This window comes from Anabrus simplex, chromosome 4 (assembly GCF_040414725.1).
Source record: "Anabrus simplex isolate iqAnaSimp1 chromosome 4, ASM4041472v1, whole genome shotgun sequence".
Lineage (NCBI taxonomy): Eukaryota > Metazoa > Arthropoda > Insecta > Orthoptera > Tettigoniidae > Anabrus > Anabrus simplex.
In genome coordinates this window covers 436,514,705-436,535,781 of record NC_090268.1, presented here as the reverse complement: position 1 = coordinate 436,535,781, position 21,077 = coordinate 436,514,705, and the positions used below count along the sequence as shown (strand labels likewise).

At 39.6% G+C, this 21,077-nt stretch overlaps 1 protein-coding gene across 1 annotated transcript in view; it reads left to right on the top strand.

Moving 5' to 3' along the window:
- LOC136872322 (integrin alpha-PS3) overlaps window positions 1-21,077 on the top strand; it is a 238,851-nt gene that overhangs the window by 196,003 nt on the left and 21,771 nt on the right. The window contains exons 15-16 of the mRNA XM_067146136.2: window positions 3,999-4,128; window positions 15,851-15,907. Coding sequence (XP_067002237.2) covers window positions 3,999-4,128; window positions 15,851-15,907 — 187 coding nt within the window. The remainder of the gene's footprint in view (window positions 1-3,998; window positions 4,129-15,850; window positions 15,908-21,077) is intronic.

The following is a 21,077-nucleotide window of genomic DNA, read 5'->3' as shown; positions in this document are numbered from 1 at the left end:
TGCACGGCGAGCCGGAGCTCTCCTCCCGGCCAAGGCTGATGTGCGGCACACGACCTGCTACTTGCCTGCAGCCTGTATATCTTCACCGCGGGCGCGGCGTGTTTCAACACCTCTGCTCCCCTCATAGTGCGGGCGAGCGGTATCTCAGGGTACTTGAGGGGTCCGAGCGGCCTCCTTTGGACGCAAGCTGCAACGGCCGGTCTGGCCATCCAACTTAATCAACATCAACTACATGGACAGTTACTATAAGAGATGACTACACTTGGGAAATCAACAACAAAATCTGGTGGACTTAGAAAATTTTTCCTCGATGTTAAAACTAAAGTTTTCCTTCTCAATTCAACTTCTACAACCTTAAAAACTTAACTTCTCCTGTTACAACAAAAATTTTGAAACTGAATCAAACCACATTAAGAAAATCTTATAAATTTTTCGGCAATCAATATCCATATCTACATCAAAACTTGGACCTTGTTTTCAAACAAATTTCATGTGTCACCCCTGGAGGAACTTTTGGGGGGGGAGGTCTGTACCGGGCGGTACACCTCCACGCCGCTAATTCAAAAGGTGCGCCAGTTGAAACTCCTCTGCTGGAGGAAGTCTGAACTTGATTGACGGTATTAATTTTCTACTTTCTCAGAAGATGTCACTACCTGTAAATTTTGGAGTTTTAGAACTGTGTCATTTTTGATGTGTTTTTGTTTTGCTTGAAGTAAGAAGTGTGAACTTTCTCTTCTAGAGGACACTACTGAAGAACTACAATAGTGCACCCTAGTGCGAAGAAAAAGAACTGTTCTTTGGAGAAAATTTTATTTCAAAAGTTTGTTCTTTGTTAAATTTCTTTCAGTCATTGGTTAAGTTGGCAATATTACCCCTTTCTTTCCCCTTGTTTTAAATCTAGCCAATCCCGAATTTCTGAAATTAATTTTCCACCAATAATGTGTTTCTTCTTCATCTTGTGTAGGGGTTTCTCTTTTTTCTCCAATAAAGTGATTGTGGGCGGGTGTTTTCATTCCCCTAACGCCTAGAACCTTCCGCGAGAGTATATAAACTGCTGATTTTAGGGTCTCTGGGCCACTTCTGTTCCATCTTTCAGTGTGTAAAGTACATAGCAGGGGGCGGGTAGCGCCTCTTTCTTCGGCGGCGGTCAACAACAAGGTAATGGCCGATTAATTACTTATTTTCTTGCTTGCTCAGCAGTTTAACTCTCGGGGCGGGTCCGAAGCTTTTTCCATTATGTAACCCTCCTTAAAATGTAAAGAAACTTGTATCTATTTCATCTTTTGAACTGCATATCGGGATAGAGAGTGCTTAACCCTCTCGAGATCCCAATCATAATGTTTTGAGGTGAACTTATTTTTCTCAACCTATTCTTCGTTAATATAATGTAAATTGTTCTTTTCTGAAGTCACCTCTGTAGTATGGGATTAGCCCTTGTATTAATGGCCTAGTGCCAAGTAGGTTTTAAAAACAAAGTGTATTAGGAGTGCAGATCGCCTCCTCTCAAATTGTTATTTTGGAGGTCATGTAATCAACCTTCTTTTCATTTAATAGACCTCAGTAGGTTGGGTATTTTACCCCTGTGTCTATGTCCAGTGAGGACAACTTGAAGGTGGAGTTTGGTGTGGCCTGGGAGAGGCTTAGAGTTGAGAGCGAGTGGCTCCTTTTGAAAATTGAGTGTTGTATGCCTCGTGGAGGCTTTTCAGTGTAATTTGGAGCAAGGGCTCCTAGGCATGAATGGGGTTTTCTGCCCCTCTGTTGAAACTTGTGTTTGGGGTAAAACTGAGCTGATTGCCCAAGCATTGTGAAGTCAGGGCGCGAAGCCCAAATCCTGTAAATATTGTAACTACCCTTTTGACTTGCTACTTTGTACCTGCCATGCTTGTTATCTCCTTATTTTGAAAAGAAAATATAACCTTGTTAAATTTTAAATTAATTTTACTTTCGTAGCTGGAGACCTATTCACACCCACACCTTCTTTCACCTCTACCTACCACGGAAAGCTCCGTAACAAATATAATAATAATAATAATAATAATAATAATAATAATAATAATAATAATAATAATAATAATAATAATAAACACATGTTATTCTTAACATTAAAAAACAATGACTTATCCTTAAAATCTTAAAGAGTCAAGTCAAGTCACCAGGCTTCTGGTGGCAAATGGCATTTATTTCTTTACATTGTTATACTGATTAGAATATTAATATACAGTATATCTTTTGTTTTATACAAAACACTAATAAAAACTGGAATTATGCATTTACATGCTCATATTATGTATATATGCATTTACATGCACTATAAAACTCAGCCATTCAGCCCGCCTGGTGGCCATGATCGTTAAGGCACTGAAGTCTAAAAACGGTCTAACACCGAGGTTAGCCGGTTCGAGTCCCGTTGGTCGAAAAAATTTTCACCATCAGAATGTTGGCCGGCAGGGTAGGGGAGGTGGTGGTATACAATTTCTAATCACTAGATTACGTGCCAAAAGCCTGGATTAAATTCCAAACCTCTCCGCAGTGCTCAAATGGAGTGAGGGCATATGACGCTGTTGATGGTGATTCGTCCGTCGGATGGGGACGTTAAGCCTTGAGCAGACCCCTTGGTGCTATTCGACAGGAGTAGGCTATGTGCCGGCACCGGGTTTCACTCTCTCCCTACTATCATATATCACGTCATTCATTTCATCTCTCATTAACTCCTCTGATGAGGTTGACGTCAGGAAGGGCATCCGGTCATAAAAAACCGCCATGACAAATTCATCTCACCTCATACCCGACCCCGTAGGGAAACGGGACAAGGGTTGGACAAACATAAAACTCAGCCATTCGATTTCAAATGCTATGAATCGCCTTTATTTCTTATGAGCATATTATATCTTGAAGCAAATGAAACATGCAAATATGCCAAAACTCTGTCCTCTACGTATCATTCAAACTACCCATCTCACTTTCAGCATTCTTCTGTAACACCACATTTCAAAAGCTTCTCTTCTCTTTCTGTGCTAGTTATTGTCCATGATACACTTCCATACAATGTCACATACCAGACAAAAGTCTTCAAAATCATCTTTCTAATTCCTATATCAATGTTCAAAGTGAGCAATTCTTTTTTCTTAGGCCTCCCTTGCTTGTACTAGTCTGTGTTTTATGTCTTACTTACTTCTGCTATGATTAGTTATTCTACTACCCAAGTAACAGTATCCATTTACTTCCTTTTAAGGCTTCATTTCCTAATCTAATAGTTCCTGCATCACTTGATGTCATTCGAGAGCACTCCATTACTCTCATTTTGGATTTATTTATGTTCATCTTGTACTCTTTCTCCAAGACTCTTCCATACCATCGAGCAATTTATCCACATCCTCTACAGACTCAGATAAAATTACAATATCATTGTCAAATCTTAGAGTTTTGATTTCCTCTCCTTGGATTGTGATTCCCTTTCTGTTACATTCAGAGACTAAATGAAATGCACCCATCATATTTTGTACTCTTTGGTTTTGAGAACAGTTGGTTTTGAAAGATAAAAAAGAATGATGTAAATAAAGTTTTTAGTTTGTGGAAAATAATAAAAGTCAACGCCTGTGTAACTATCAGACAAATTCCATTTTATCAGGTAGATTTTCGGGTTCGACATAACACTTTCCAAATTCTTCTTTGATTTCCTTTACCTTTTGTTCTATATAAACATTGAAAAAGGAGAAGGGACACACTAGAGCCTTACCTCACTCCTGGATTGTTGCTTCTTTTTCATTAGAATTCTTTAATATTGCAGCAGGGAGAAAAAAGATTTAGTACATAATAACTCAAATAATTTATAAAAATCTTTACATGCTCACTAATTTATAACTTAAAAAATTGTGAATACTCGCTTGTTAAATAGAGAGTATTACAAGTTCCAAAGAGTTCTTGGCTTTTACTGCACACAACAAATACTTATGCTCTCTCACTACATCATGTTAATCAACATGTTTCTCTTTCAACAGGCTGCTGATAGAATCTGTGAGTACGGTATTCCAGTGGAAGGAGGAGCACCGTGTTGACATTTGGACAATTGTAGGTGCAGTTTTGGGAGGACTGCTGCTGCTGCTACTTATCTGCTTCATACTGTATAAGGTAACTGAACTGATCTACAATACAAGAAGCTCCATAACTTACAAAGAGTGTTGAGAAATATATGCACTAAAAATCACAAAATATGTTTGCAGATTTTCACTATACCTCTATGGGTGGGGGGCTGGTAGAATAACACACAAGATATCCCATATGTCTTGTAAGAGGGAACTAAAAGGGGCCCCAAAGGCAACTAACCCTGCAACCACTGAATATACATTATCTCCAATTTGCTAACCATTTCTGGGAGTTTTGCAAGCAACTTTTCACAAAATCACAAAAAAGAAAATACCGGTAGTTGAATAATAATTAAGTGTTACATGTCATTTTATTCAGAAAAATATAGAGAAAAATATATTAAGAAATAAAACTCATCAATTTAGTGTTTTAAGGGTGTATTAATGAGATATTTCACACAAAAGAAAAATGTTTAAATAGTACATAAAGCTCTGGGAAACACAAGGGTAACTAAAAATAGTTTTATCACTGTTATATTATATAAAAAGTGTGCACCATCTTATGCTGATCAAGAATATATACATTTTTTGGTCAGTGGATGCAGAGTGGGTCTTGGCCCTCAAGTGGCCATGGGTGGTCCGTGGTCCAACAACTTTGCACTTTGACTGGCTAACTGAGCAGAGTAGGGGTGGTCGTGGTGCTACCATGGCTCTACGCCTCTGCATTCGGGAGACAGAACAGAGCTGGACCTCATCGCTGGCCCTAACTGTCCGCTGTCCTGAGATTGGTTTTCCGTGGTTTTCTATTCTCCTGCACTAAGGCGAATGCCGGGACAGTTCCTACTATAGACCATGGCCGCCAACCCCCTCACCTTCTCCGTGCATCTGCTTCACCGTAACACATCTCCCGGCCTGAGAGACGGCGTTACCATCTAAGAGGCCCGGCTCCCCCTTCAGAGGAGGAATGAAAACATTTGAGTAGTAGTAGTAGTAGTATATACATTTTTCACTATCCTGAACTGCTGTAAAGATAAGAGAAATAAAAAAGGACTGAATAATAAGATAAGATAAGTTGGCCTCATACTCAGGATCTTCAGGGTGGCTTCTCTTTCTTCCTGCCTTCATGGGTCTCCAGTACTCTTCTAATTTATGATAGCAGTGTTGATGGACATCAAAATTACACCCTGGGCACCAGAAGTGGCTGCATGATTTTTTTCTGCAGGTGAACAGCGCATTTCTTTTCTGAGGAGTGTACCAGCTGATGTCAGAATCATCATTTCCTTCTTCCTGAACGACATCACTATCTTCTTCGCTTTCTCAATCTAATACAGTCAGAAATTTTACTGCTTCATGACAATTCACTCATTTTAGATGCAAATGTCATGGAAACATGTGGTAGGCAAGCACAACAATCTTCTCCATGATTCTAAATTACTTTACTGATGTGTTATAATTATAAACACATTTTCCTCTTTAAAGTGGCATATAATATCTGATCAATTCATTGGCAAGATGCGTCGCGATCGCGACTTTAGCAGTAGAGCTACATGGAAATATGTCGCAATCACAATGTTTACTGGTTATAAGGTTAAAGTGGGAGCATGGGCTGGTGACCGTGGGGTCCTGAGCTGAGTCCTTGCATTGCTTTCACTTACTAGTGACAGGCTCCTCACTTTCATCTATCCTATCCGACCTCCCTTGGTCAACTCTTCTTCTATACTGATCCCGACTGTAATGCGTATGGAGGCCTAGGGAGTCTTTCATTTTCATGCCCTTCATAGCCCTTGTCTTTCTTTGGTCCACACCTTCATTTTTTAAGTGTCAGATACCTTCCATTTTTTTCTATCTGATTATTGTTAATAGAGGATATTTGTTTGCTGAGTTGTACTTCCTCTTAAAACAATAATCACCATCACCATCAGATATGCAATATAAAATGTCAAAATATGCAAAATAATATTCTCAAATTTAATATGAACTGGTACATGCAATGAGAACTTTGGGTATGGAAGCTTACTGTTGTACAATGAGTGGCCAAAAGTCACGTGAAGGGGTGCCCCATTAGAAAATGTTCTGTGTATGACTCCTCAGCTTTGTGGCTAGCTGTGGTGCAGCTCAGCAGTCTGTCACAGACACCAGTGTCTTGAAGATGGCAACACATTATAAGTTAACCGACTTTGAAAGTGGGATGATAATTGGCGCATGGCCCATGGGTCATTGCATTGCAGAGATTACATGCGAATTTGGGTTTCTGAGGTCAACAGTTTCAAGAGTGGATCTTCAATATTGCAGAGAGTATGTTATCACCCACATAAACTGCCACACGGTAAGACCACAGGTGTTTAACGAATGGACATCACGTCACCTCCGCCAAACCATACTGGGTTCTCGATGGGCTACTGTGAGTCAATATCACCACCCAGTTCAATGTTGGGAGTCTGGAGTCCATTTCCACCAGTACTGTAAGGAGGCAACAGCACTGTATGGGCTTCACCAGCCAATGACCAACTCATGTCCCATTGCTGACACCTCAACATTGGCAATGGACCATGGAACAGTAGCGGCATATGGTATGATCTGCTGAATCCTGGTTCTAACTTATGGACTCATGAGAGCGTGGTGTATGCCCCACGAAGCTATGGATTTTGGGTGTCAACAAGGTTGTGTCCATGCGGGAGGTGGCTCAGTCCTGGTCTAGGCGGTGTTCTCATGGTCGCAAATAGGCCCCATTGTCCATCTACAGGAATCGCTGACAGGTGCACATTATGTGGACATTCTTTCAGACCATCTGCATCCGTTTCTGGCCTTAGAGTACCCTGATGGAGATGCCATGTTTCCACAGGACAATGCGCCATGTCAGCCCTCTGTGGTGGCACACAGGTGGTTGGAGGAGCACTCCAGTGAAGTTAAGACCATGGATTGGCCCTCCAGATCCCCTGATCTTAATCCCGTCGAGCATTTATTGGATTCTGTGAATGCTGATGTATGCTCCATGAATCCCGCACCAACTACTCAAGACCAATTGTAGGTAGCAGTGCAAGATGCGTGGGTCCATATCCCTCCAGAATGATTCTAACACCTTGTAGAGTCGATGCCTCATTGTATTGCTGCCATTTTCAGGGCTCACGGAGGAGCAATTTGTTATTAACATCACATTCAGTGTCTTCCCATGACTTTTGGCCACTCAATGTACAGGATATATGTAAAAGCTAAACTCAGTCACTCTCCAGGTGCTACAGCCTATGAAGGACCCTAGCCTCTCCGATAGTAATTGCCCATTTTTTTTCGATCCAGAGCTTTCCTTCTCCTCCCAGATCCCTCTAACACCTCCAGATCTCTTGAGACATCCAGCCATCTTGTCTTTGGTCTCCCCTACCTTCGTTGGCTTCCAGGATGTTGGTCAAAAGTCTTCTTTGTTGCTCAGTCCTGATCCATCCTTATGATGTGCTCAAGGTACGAAAGTCTCCTGTTCTTGGCCTCTGCAACAATCTCAAGGTCACCGTACAAGCATATAGTAGACTTCTAAATTGGTCCCCATGCATCACTCTCCTTGATCGTGAATCATGCAAAAGATCTTCTCCAAGATCTTTCTCTTCTACACCCATCGATAGTTCTTATTGTGCTAGTTTAGGGCCCACATCCTGCATGCATCAGAACCACTGGATGGATTATAACCCAGTATATGGTGAGTTTCAATCTTCTGGATAGTGTTGAAGTCCTGGAAGTTCTGGAAGGTGAAGTAACATCTGTTCTCAACTGCCACCCTCTCATAGGTGTCACCTGCACATTCCAGATCTCACATGCAGTAAAATCTTGCTTTGTCTTTAGTGTTTACCATATACTTGGTTTTGTCCTTGTTGACCCGGAGGCCCAGACGTTGTGATCCCTCACTCTTGGGCTGCAGAGCTTCCATCAGGTAGCTTGCACTTCTCCCAAGCTGGATAACATCATGGAGACCAAGTACCTCAGAATTTTTCCCCTGGGTTCAATGGTATTCTCTCCAGAGAGAGGTTAAACAGAGTGGTTGACAATAGGTCGCCTTGCATGAAACATCCCTACAGTTCATACTCCCTGAAGATCTGTCCCTGGTATTCCTCAGTGGCATATAATGAGGGCTACCAAGGCTATCAGTGAAGCCCAAACCTCAGTTGAGATTGATGAAAGTCTAAAGCACATTATAATGTAAACATTTGACACATTCTTCCATTTACAAAACTTGAATGGAATGAGAAAAAACGTTGCATGTATTTCTGAGAGCAAGGCATTGGGGGCTGATATTGCAGCCCAGACTCTCTCCCCTCGACCCATCACACGCTGCTTGCTGCTGTATATCGGAAAGTCTATTTTGCTACTTGCTTTACGTCGCACAGACACAGATAGGTTTTATGACAACGATGGGATAGGAGGGGCCTAGGAATGGGAAGGAAGCGGCCGTAGCCTTAATTAAGGTACAGCCCCAATATTTGCCTGATGTGAAAATGGGAAACCATGGAAAACAATCTTCAAGGCTGCCGACAGTGGGATTCGAACCTACTATCTCCCAAATACTGGATACTGGCCGCACTTAAGCGACTGCAGCTATCGAGCTCGGTATCTGAAGAACAAAACATATGGTAACAGAATTATATTGAATAAGAAGCAACTTAATATGTTTTCTCTTTCATATAGTTTGCAAGCTCACAACTGCACGCCCCTAACTGCACGGCCAACTTGCCTGGTATATCAGAAAGGAGCAGGGCCTGGGGTGATAGGTGTGCTAGGCTTCAGTCCATCAGACCGTCAGATCGTGACTGCTAACTATCAACCATGCGCTACTCATCGTATACACTTCTGACTCCTGTAGGCGACCTGCGTGTAATTATGAGAATGAAATTATGATGAATACAACACATACACCCAGCCCCCGTGCCAATAAAATTAAGCAATGATGGTTAAAATTCCTGATCCTGCCGGGATTCGAACCCAGGATCTCAGTGACCAAAGGCCAGCACGCTAACCATCTAGCCATGGAGCTGGACACTTTTGACTTAATTACACAAATAACAGAGTGCTGGTATTCCACTCCCATTTACTTCTACATCCTTGTAGGAAGACACTGCAGGGCTGCTGTTATAGGAGCAATATAGTTTTCTTTTTATTGGCAGATCTGCTAAAATGAAATGCAATCTTTCAGATTTAGTGTTCTCTTTTGTTGGTTGGAATCAAACCCGTGATCATGGGTCGGACACCACCACTGATCTCCCGAGGGAGCTAATTAACCAGTGGAGGTTGGGTACAACCGCTGTAAAATTCAACATTTTTATTTAATAATAATAATTTAAGCCTCTGTGGCTCAGATGGCAGCATGCCAGCCTCTCATCGCTGAGTTCTGTGGTTCAAATCCTGGTCACTCCATGTGAAATTTGTGCTGGACAAAGCAGAGGCGTGACAGGTTTTTCTCTGGGTACTCCGGTTTTGCCTGTCATATTTCATTCCAGCAACACTCTCCAACATCATTTCATTTCACCTGCCATTCATTAATCATTGCCCTAGAGGAGTGCAACAGGCTTCGGCAGCCAGCACAATTCCTATCCTTGCCGCTAGATGGGGGCTTCATTCATTCCATTTCTGACCCCGTTGAATGACTGGAAACAGGCTGTGGATTTTTATTTTCAATAATAATAATAATAATAATAATAATAATAATAATAATAATAATAATAATAATAATAATAATAATAATAATAATAATAATAATAATAATGTATGGCATCTGTATAGGCTTTGTGGTAACCTAATGAGGATAAAATGAATGGCAAATACGTCACAAAAATCCGGTCCCCAAGCCAGGGGAATTAACAGTATGAAGGGGTTGATTCTGAAAACTGAACCGCAGCCATTGGACTAAAGGCAAGCATTCTATCCATTTAGCCACAAAGCCGGACTTTCATTTGCTAAACCTTAGCCTACCATGTCCACTGATCAGGGGTTGAGCATTGGCAGTATCAGAGGCCAGGGCAGTAACTTGTGAAGCAGCCTTGACAACTCAGCAGGCTTCTCTATTGGCTATTGGCTACAGCTCAAAATGCTGAAGGCTTGACGCTCACTAAACCAACCATCAAAACGGCTAACCTAAATCTAGTAGTAGCCCACATCTTGATCCCTTAAGGCCACGGACACTTCCTTCCCATTCCTAGGACTTTCCTGTCCTATCTGTGTCAGTGCGACGTAAAGCAAATAGCATCTTGATATCAGCATATGCCACTGGTACTCCCCACAGTCATCAGGATGAGGTTTGTGATCTTTACGTTTAGATAATTACCATTATAAGCAAGTTGCATATGACTGTTTATGCTCGACAATAATTATAACTCTATTTTTTAAATATTCACAAATTTCTGTCAAGATGTTGCTTGACAGTTGAGTTTACTGGACAGGTGCAGAGCACATATGCTGGGTTATTGATTTTCCCATGACTGGATCAGAGACCTTCATGATGTCATATGTTTTCAAAGCTTTAATAGAAATTAGAGCGCGGATTTATGTGTTCGCCATGTACCGTTCTAATTTAGTCAAGAAGACCCCTCTCTCTCTTTGATTTCTGCTTTTAAGATTTCCTTTCCTTCTCCTTACAGTAGGCTATCAAATGTTCTCTACAAGGAGCCCTACATACTATGTGACTACATGGTATTCTGCATTTCAGCTTCATGATGTTATACAATGGTTCCAGTTTGCACCTCTTTTTACAACTACCCTAGGAGGGTTTAAAATGCTTTCACATCCAATGACAACAGTAGCTGCATGACCACGTCTTATGCAAGACACAGTTCCTGTTCTTATGATTTCACTTATTCTTTATTGGAACATATGTTTTTACCACTGCATTTGGAGAAAGACGACACAGTTCAAAGAGACATTCTATAAGGACTTCAAAAGTTCGTATAAGATGAAGATCTAATTTTAGTCTTGGTACACATGGTTTTAGAATGACTAAGTGATCACAGTTTTTAATTAGTCACACTTAATGTACCAGAATTTTAAGCATATAAGGTCACAAGGCTAATTATCTAGCTTCTTGTTTTAATATTTAAGGTTAATTGTTTAAGATTGATTTAAGGCTGAAGGCGCCCTATAGAAAGGGCGAAACATATCCTGAAGGTGTCTGTAATCAAATGTATTTGTAACCACTTACAAGTGGACAGTATTGAATAGGTGGACTAATAAAATAGCTTTTATTGGATTTTAAGTTACAACCTATATTCATCAAATAAACACATTTGCGGCTGCTCGGACATCGGTAACCATTACCGCGATACCGTAATACTTTTCTTGCTTAATGCTTTCAACACTATGCCCGTACTTTATTTAGCCCAATGTTTTCAAGCTACTATACCAAAACAAACTATTCCAAAATAGGTAAATTTTGTATTTCTAATGTACTTGTGTTTATTTGTGGCTTAAGTAGCCATATTAAAGGATTCATGTTTATTGTTTGAGCAGGATTATTGGTAAAACTAAAATTTACTGTAAAAGTTTTTCCTCGTACATTTTTTATGTTTTTCATAAGACTAGTATAATTAAAATACTTAAGATATGTACTTCCAGATTAATGTCTTTGTTTTGGATAGCCAACACCTTCAAACGGTACAAAAATCGGAAATGTACTATACTTTGCTGTTGTATAATAATGTACTAAAAGACCCAGTTCACCACCAAGGTCCATGTTAAAGTATGGTAGAGTTAGTGTTAACAGAGTTTATTTCTGTGCCCTTGTGCATTTTAGATTATCATTTGAATTATTTCAATAATATTCCTGTGCATGGGCGGCATGACGCACAGGGTGCATCAGTGGCACTATGAATGAGCTTTTCATCTGCAGTGTCATTTGACACAGCGTACCGTATAATCTCAAGTACCACCCACACTGTTTTTTCGAAAATATCGCTTCCAAAATTGGGTGCGGGTGCTGTTTAAAATTTGGGGAAATTTATCTTTCTGAATGCGTGTAAATTGGGTATCACCACCGGCGCGGCTTGGCAACAATGCTCTCTCCACTCTCAATATACGCTACTTCCCCACTTGGCATCAATCTTACGCATGTTTTCGGAGTATCAACATGAATTCCACAAAGCGTTTGCGATCTTTTATTGCAAGTGAGAAACTGAAAGTAGTTCGGGAAGCCAAAATTATTGGAAATCATGCCGCCGGTAGGAAATATGATATTGACAAGTCATGTATTCGCAATTGGAGAAAGAAGAAAAATGTGCTATTAACCCTAGAATCATAAAGTCCCTCCAGGGTAACACGAATCATAAACTTTCGTCTGTTAGACTACCAAAAAGAAAAGCACTTTAATAAGCATAAACCCAACATTTTACACAAAATACAGAATATTAAACTTAAAACTACCACACGTAGTGATGACAATACACTCTGGTCAGTTTTTCTTCATTAGGCCCATTCAATGCACTGTTTTGCCTGGTGATCAAGACAAATGTGCTTTGGCATGTCTTACAAAGGAATCAGGGTTTTTCTTCTTTTCTTTGATGGACAAAACGCACAAACTTTTCTTCCTTCAGCAGTACCTGATTGAGGCTCTTCAGGAATGCCATCTTTTCCCAGAATTTCAGCAATGGTCCTCTTCAGGCTGCGCCTCAAAGTTGGTGTGTGAAGTCTCTCTTGCAGCTTTGGAGCCATTAGCATTTTGGATATATCCTTTGAAAATTCTCGCCTTGAAAGTGGCTTTTGGTCTTTTTGAACCATCTTATGCACATAAATAATGCATCCATTGGCAAGTGATGTATTAATCATACTATAAAAGATACATATTGGCAATCTCATTTTTTTTGAAGAGGACATCAATGTTGACATTTCATCGAAAGTGTCCACGGCACCTTTAGTCCCATTGTAGTCTTCTGCCATGTCTTTTTCCAACTGGCTGCTATTGTTCCTACTTCATGGCATGTAGAAAGGAGGATTACATTCTTGTTTGGTTTTCCTTTATAGGATACCATTGTTTTTGTACCATCATAACAAAACATGGAGAACCCAAGCTTTCTTCCCTTGACTGTTTTCATCTCTGGTGGTATCTGTGGCTTGTCTTTTCTCATTGTTCCAATGATTGTCAGGTTAAGGTCGCAATGCAGAGAATCAGCCAGGTGAATTGAGGTGAACCAATTGTCGGTCATAATATTTCTCTTTGATGCATGTATTGGCTGGGTAATTTCATTCACGAAATACATTACCACTAATGTCTCCTGAAGAGAGTGGTTCTCTGTCTAATTCAGAAAACACTGCCGTTATCAATTCATTATCGTGCGCTAGATTTTTCCATTTCAGTATCCTATTAAGCTTACGTATTACGTACAAAAAACATTACTGTAATAAATCTGATATTCACACTATTTACAGCTATGTACAAATCACGAATACTTTTACAAATCATAAACTTTCATCTCTCAGACGACGGTCATATCGCAGTGAACAAACAACTGGACCTTTATGCTTGAAACCAAGGTCAGCACTAATTGTTGATAGCCGGGGAAGAATATATGGAGGGGGAAGGCACAGTTCATTAGCATCTGGAAATTACCGCAGAAACTACAGGAGTGCGTAGTCTGGGGGACGAAAGTTTATGATTCTAGGGTTAACATGTGTCATGTAGTGGCGATCGTCGAGATTTTCATGGACTGAGTGTACAGTTTCCAGGAATTGAAAAAAAAATTTATAAATATGTGACAGAAAGGCGGGAATTGGGATATGGTGTGTCAACTGAAATGTGTCAGCTAAAGGCATTAGAGATTGCAAAGGAACTTTCAACGGAAGGGTTTAAGGCAAGCTGAGGATGGGTTTGTAATTTTTATGAAAGAACTGGGTTGAGCCTACGAAGGCATATCTCAATTCCACAGTGTCTTCCTGGTGCCTACGATGAGAAGTTATTGTCATTTCAGCGTCACATAATTCGGTTGCGGAAGGAAAATGCATATTTGCTTTCCCAAATGCAGATCGGACGCCAGTTTACTTTGAAATGCCAGTGGACAGGACTGTCAATGTTAAGGGTGAGAAAGGTGTTACCATTAAAACAGGTGGTAATGAAAAACAACAGTGTACGGTAATGTTGTGTATTCTCACCGATGGAACCAAATGGCTGGCATACATTGTTCTCAAGCGAAGATGCTTCCTAAAAATCTACCCGCTGGTGTTATCGCCAGATCTCAGAACTCCGGCTGGATGGACAGTTCACTTGTGGAAAACTGGGTAAAGTGTGTCTGGCAACGTCACCCTGGTGCATTATTGGGACAAAAGAGCTTGCTTGTTCTCGATAGTTACAGTTATAGTTACCACAGAACAGACGCTGTGAAGAAACATATCAAGGATGGGAAAACCGACCTAGCAGTCATCCCGGGCGAGATGACGTCTATGCTACAGCCGCTGGATGTCTGCGTGAACCGTCCATTTAAAGCAGCCTTGAAACAGCTCCACACAGACTGGATGGCGGCTGATAATCACACACTGACGCCAACTGGTCACATTCAACGCTCGGAAGTTTAGCTGCTGTATTTGTGTATTTTGACAGCATGGAATTGTATCCCTGGAGACCTCATATGGAAGAGCTTCAGAAAATGTAGCATTTCTAATGCTATGGATGGCAGTGATGATATTTTGTGGGAAGGTGATGGTGATGAAAGTTCCGAAGTTGGTACTGATGATGATGAATGAATTTGTTGGATATCATTCTGGAAATGTTTGTTTACTTTTATTTGTATTTTCTAATCATTTGATGTGTGTTAGTAAAGATCGTAAATAATTTTGACTTCAATTTATTTTATTTTGTTCTTTCAAAATAAGGGCGCAGGTGTTATTTGGTGGCGGGTGGTATTCGAGATTATATGTTTGCAGGTAATGAATTGGAATCTGAAAAAGAATGTTTTGTTCAGTCGTAGGTATTCAATAACTTTTCTACAACAGATAACTACATTTTTGGACATTCCTGATATAAATGCTGCATGGTAAAATCTGTGTTATTGCTGTGTGAACCATCGCTGAACAATGTACCTAGTCAATGCAGTAGCCTCTAACAGGTAGATATGACATTGTTTGTAGACAATTACTTCTGTCTTTTGCAGAATTCCACAAAGTATTGCTCAAGACACAAGCCCATAATAGGTGCAGCCAAAATTGCATTTCTTGGTTGAAGTAAAACCACACTAAGATGAAATCATTGCTTCACATTCTAAAACCAAACATGGTTAGTAATTTTCCTATCTGAGGGTTACCTTAATCTCTAGTTGTAAATGAAATGAATTAATTAATTAATTCATTCATTCATTAATCAGTCACAGCTGATTGATTGTTCAGTTGCTTTCAATGTGTGGAACAGATTGCATCTCGATACCTAACCTAAGTTAGTCTGTTGCACATCCCGACTCCTTCAAGCTACACTCTATATTCATAAATCCCACTCAGCAGTCTGCAAGGAGGATTCAATGCAGACATTGTGTATTTCAACATTTTTCTCCAAAAAGTCTGGTACAACAATGTGCACCTCAATGTTGGTGGCTGCCCACATGATCACCGTGTTTAATATACTTATATACTTATTCCATCATTTCAAATATTATTTTGTGATTAAAACTGTATTTTTTGTCTTGTTACTCCTAGTTTGAGGAATATTCAGTGAATGTTGTCATGCTGGTACCTGTTTTAGTTATTGTAAGTGAGGTCAATAATATTCGGTATAATTAAATACAGTGAACTAAAAAAATCATCTGTCATCTTCTATTTTACAGCTTGGATTCTTCGAACGAAAGAGGAAAATGGAAATGCAGCAAGCGCTCTTAAATAAGGTGAGTGCTAAGTGTACGTAGTACATAATATGTTTCCTAAATCTCCATATTTTATCAAAATAATTGTCATATCATCTGTAAATAACTTGGAAATTTAGATTTTTAAATGTACACCTGGAAGGAATGTACAAGAAATTATAATATACAGTAAATACATGGGTCTACAAAACGAATAAAATTTATACCGACAAACACTGGGAAAAGGACAACAATAAAATTTTGATTTCCACCTATTCAATACATGGCGCCAACTGCTGCTGTTGTGTGAAACGCCTTTCCAGTAAATCTCGTTAATTAGCAAGATTAACAGCCAACAAGTGCCATTTGTGACTTTCTCAGTGTAACTAAACTGTCATTGACCTGAAGCATCATTCAGTATGTCCGCGAAAGAAGCTATTCATCGTGTAGCGTCTATTGAAGATGTTATGAAGGACTTCCAAGGCCGCCTGGAACACGTCGCAAGCTGTACCTGCCGCGCGGATGAGCTGCAGCGGCTAAAGGCTGAGTTCTCCCAGTTCCAAGAAAAGGTGTCTAGTGAGCTGAAAGACATAACAAAAAACTGGAATTTACTGAACAGCGCCTCGAACAACAGGCCGAACTGCTTGATGAAGCTGAACAGTACAGCCGGCGGAACTGCTTAGTGCTGCATGGTATTCCAGAGGAGCCGGCAGAGAACGTTATCAACACGATGAAGGGCAAGTTAACTATGTCTGATATAGATCGTTGCCATCGCTTAGGAGTGCTAAAACGAACCACAGCTCAGGTTGTTGCTACGGGTAAGTGCCCTATAATTATAAAGTTCGTGCGTTACCATGACCGGGACAGAGTTTGGAGGGCCAAGCGGCTGTTAAAAGGAACTGGCCTTCTACTGACTGAATCCCTGACAGGTATCAGAAAAACTATTCTAAACAGGGCACGTGATCACTTCGGACTCCGACGGGTGTGGACACAGGACGGCCGCATTGTTGTTTTGAAAGACAATGGATAGAAAATGTTTGTTAGCAGCATGGCACAATTAATAAGCCTTATGTGAGTGACGAGATTGACTAGGAAAAACAATGAGTGATATAATAGCGTATAATGTTTGTGTATGTGAATGTGATAGTGTGTGTGAGAGTGATTGTGTAAATATTTCTGGAGGTGCTTATGAAACAACTAGGGTGAGTAGTTTGAATTTTTCTGTTGACAATGGCTAACGTAAATGAGTCAATTATTTATACTGAACAGCATGTCCGTGATGTCATTGACCCTATCCCTCTTCATTGTCGTCCGCCTTCACCCTTACCTTCCCCTTCACCAGCTGTGGCAGGAGACATTCTTAAGGAAATGTTAGCTCCCCACCAACAATATTTTCAGTGTTGTCATATCAATGCACAATCGCTTCTTTGTCACTTTGACGAAATACAGGCTCTATTTAGTAACAGTAACTTGCATTGTATTTGTGTAACAGAGACATGGTTACAGCAGTCACTCAAATCTGATCTCGTAAAGCTGAATAACATGACGTTACATCGCCTAGATCGTTTAAATCGTGTAGGGGGCGGTTGCGCTATATATTGCCGTAGCGACTTAAAAAGTAAAATAATTATGACCTCAGATCCTAAGACTCCATTTCGACCTGAATTCATGTTTGTTGAACTCTTGGTTAATAATCAAAAACTACTGATCGGAGTGGTATACAAGGCGCCGGACATACAACATATATCTGACCTAGAAGTGGCATTATCGAAGTTAACTCCGCTGTACGAAAACGTAATCATTCTTGGTGACTTCAATACTAATCTCCTAGTTACAAGTAACGAATCAACATACTTACAAAACCTATTCCATGGCATGGATTACAATATACTAACACTAGACGCGACTAACCATGTTCACAGAATAAACCACACGTCTCACACACTGATTGACCTTATTATAACAAACAATCCGCAGAAAGTGGTAAAACATGGACAGCTTGCTGTACCAGGTATTTCGACCCACGATCGCATATACTTATGTTACTCTCTCAAGGCACCAAAGTACAAAACCAGGTACATAATGCGAAGAGACTTCAAGCATTTTAATACTGAGATAATACGAAATGAAGCATATCAACTGCCGTGGAATGACATTCTACTGACTAATGACATTGATGATAAGGTTGACAGATTGAACTCTTTAATATTAGGACTGTATGACAAACACGCTCCGAAGAAGCAAATTCGAGTTTCTCACCCTTCGTCTCCTTGGCTAACAAATGAAATTAAGTCGGTCATGGCAAATCGTGATGCTTGGTATAGGCGATTTAGGCGAACTGAAAGCACTAGTGATTTCGAAAATTACCATATTCTCCGAAATCAAGTTAAGAAATTAATTCGTAACAGCAAGTATAAATATATTCAAGAGATAACAAACAGACGAAATTCAGCACTAATATGGAAACATTTGCATCAGATGGGTATAGGTCACAGCCTGACCATGCAGACACCCAGTATACCACTTGATGATCTAAATTCTCATTTTACGAAAGCAGCATACACTAATAATGATATTACTGACAATAATGACTATGATGCTAACTATCCTAATAATGATAATAATAATAATAATAATCATCATCATCAACCAGTTGATGACCTAACTGATGATGATATTAACGCCATAAATGCTCATTCCCGAGTAAATCAAGTAAAATTCACTTTCAAAAAAGTTGGGGCGAACGATGTGAAGCGTGTAATTTACTCCCTCAAGTCTGATGCTCCGGGTAATGACGACATACCATTATCTTTCATAAAAAATATTATTGGTGCCATATTACCTATTCTGACGCATATATTTAATCATTGCCTTGTACAGGGAGTATTCCCAACTGTGTGGAAGCATGGTATCGTCATTCCTATTCCTAAGAAGAATTCTCCTAGTTTACCATCAGATTATCACCCTATATCCATTCTCCCACCCCTTTCCAAAGTACTAGAACGCTTGGTACACGAACAAGTCCTCACTTACTTGACTAACTTCTCACTGCTTGATCCTTACCAATCTGGTTTCAAGAAAGGACACAGCACGACGACTGCCCTACTGAAAGTAACTGATGATATCCGACAGGCAATGGACACTCGACAAGTGACTGTACTGGTTCTACTTGATTTTTCTAGTGCTTTTGATACTGTTGTTCCTCAACTGCTACTTTCAAAATTGGATTCATTAAATTTCAGCAAGACGGCAATAAACTTTTTCAGTTCGTACCTCAAAAATTGCCGTCAGTGTGTCAAAGTAAATAATAGCAGATCTGAGTGGCTTAACAAACCCCTCGGTGTCCCCCAAGGATCTGTACTTGGACCATTGCTGTTTGCAATTTACTTACACGATGTTGCCAAATCGATTACACATTGCAAGTATCATCTTTATGCTGATGATCTGCAGATCTACTACCACTCAAGAACTGATAAAATTCAGAGTGCTGTAGAAAAAGTTAATGCTGATTTAAGTCTCATAAGTAATTTTGCATTGAGTAACAATCTCAAAATTAATCCTCTTAAAACGCAAGCAATAATCATTGGTACTTCAAAAAACTTACACGTCTTAAAACAATACGAAATTCCTCCTGTAGCACTAAACAATACCATTATTCCATTTTGTGAAACAGTTATGAATCTTGGTGTGGCTATAAGCGAAACATTGAACTGGTCGCAACATGTGATGAAAGTGTGCCAAAAGGTATATCAAAGCCTGCATCCTCTGAAGCGGTTTAAAAATATATTTCCTCGGTCCTTGAAAATAAAGCTCATTCAATCACTCTTGTTTCCAATTCTCGAATACTGTGATACAGTTTTTATTGATATCAATAACGAGCAAAGCATGAGACTGCAACGTGCCCAAAATGCATGCATCAGGTATGCATTCAACATACAACCATACGCCCATGTATCCCCATTCTATACACAATTATCTTGGTTACGACTGAATGACAGACGTAGACTCCACACAACTACTTTGGTGTATCAAGTGCTTTCTGAAAACACTCCTCCTTACCTATCATTCTGGAATTCCTTCGCTACCTTAGTTCCCTGCACCTGTTCAATACCCGGTCAGGCTGTACGCTAGAAATTCCTGTGCATCGAACCGCAGCCTACAACAGATCATTCACAATCTCCGCCACGAGCTGGTGGAATGAACTCCCCAATGACATCAGGGAAGCTAAATCTAAGACAAAATTTAAAATCCTTTGCCAGCGTCATCTTTTAAGCACTTCCAGTCTTTCTTGAGTGTGAATGGGATGCATGAATGAGAGTTAATATGGTTGTTTATTGCAATGTGTTCCTGTATATAATTTAGTTATACTTTACTCACCTTAGTTTAGTTAGTGATACTTTAGTTGCTTTAGTTATACTTTAGGTTGTAAAGATTTCATATGTTTAAATTTTATGTAAAATATACATTGTATATACATGAAGTGGTTAAGTGTAAGAAAGGGCCGGGAGCCCTAACTTCGCCACAATAAAGACGCTTTAATAATAATAATAATAATAATTAAAAGCAATTATAAAATTATGATCTCATCTTTATTTTATTGCTTAATTGTTAAAACAAAGGGCATGTTTCATTCATATTTTGAACATCTTCAGCTATAAATATTCTTACAAGGTTAAATTGATAACATTGTTCTAGAACTTACACTTATCATTTGCCATTAACAAACTTATCCATAATAAACTTTAAAAATACCTCTTAAATATGAAGCATTTATATATTATGTTGTTTTATTGAAAATAATATGACTATTTTTTGAGTTTGAAACTTTAAAACCTTGTTCTAATACAGGGTGCATAATCAGAAAGAAATGGTGCTGGGGAGAAGGAACATAGGGCTTAATTACTAGTGTTTACTTCAGGCAATAACTGGTATAACTGGTATAAAATTCTCCTGTAAGTTAATTACTCCCTCCCCCAGAAAAATGTACATTTTAAATCTTTTTGTTTGAATTTTTTTATAATAAGTATGATAAATAGAGCCCGGATTTCCATCCACCATCAAATCTCAAAATATGCATGCATTCATGCACTATCATATAGCAAAACATGCACAATAAACTGAAAAATATGCACTATCAAAACATTGTACAAAAGTTACCATAATTTCTCCAAATTGTCTTGATTTAAGCTCATCCGCTTATCTGTCAGCACAT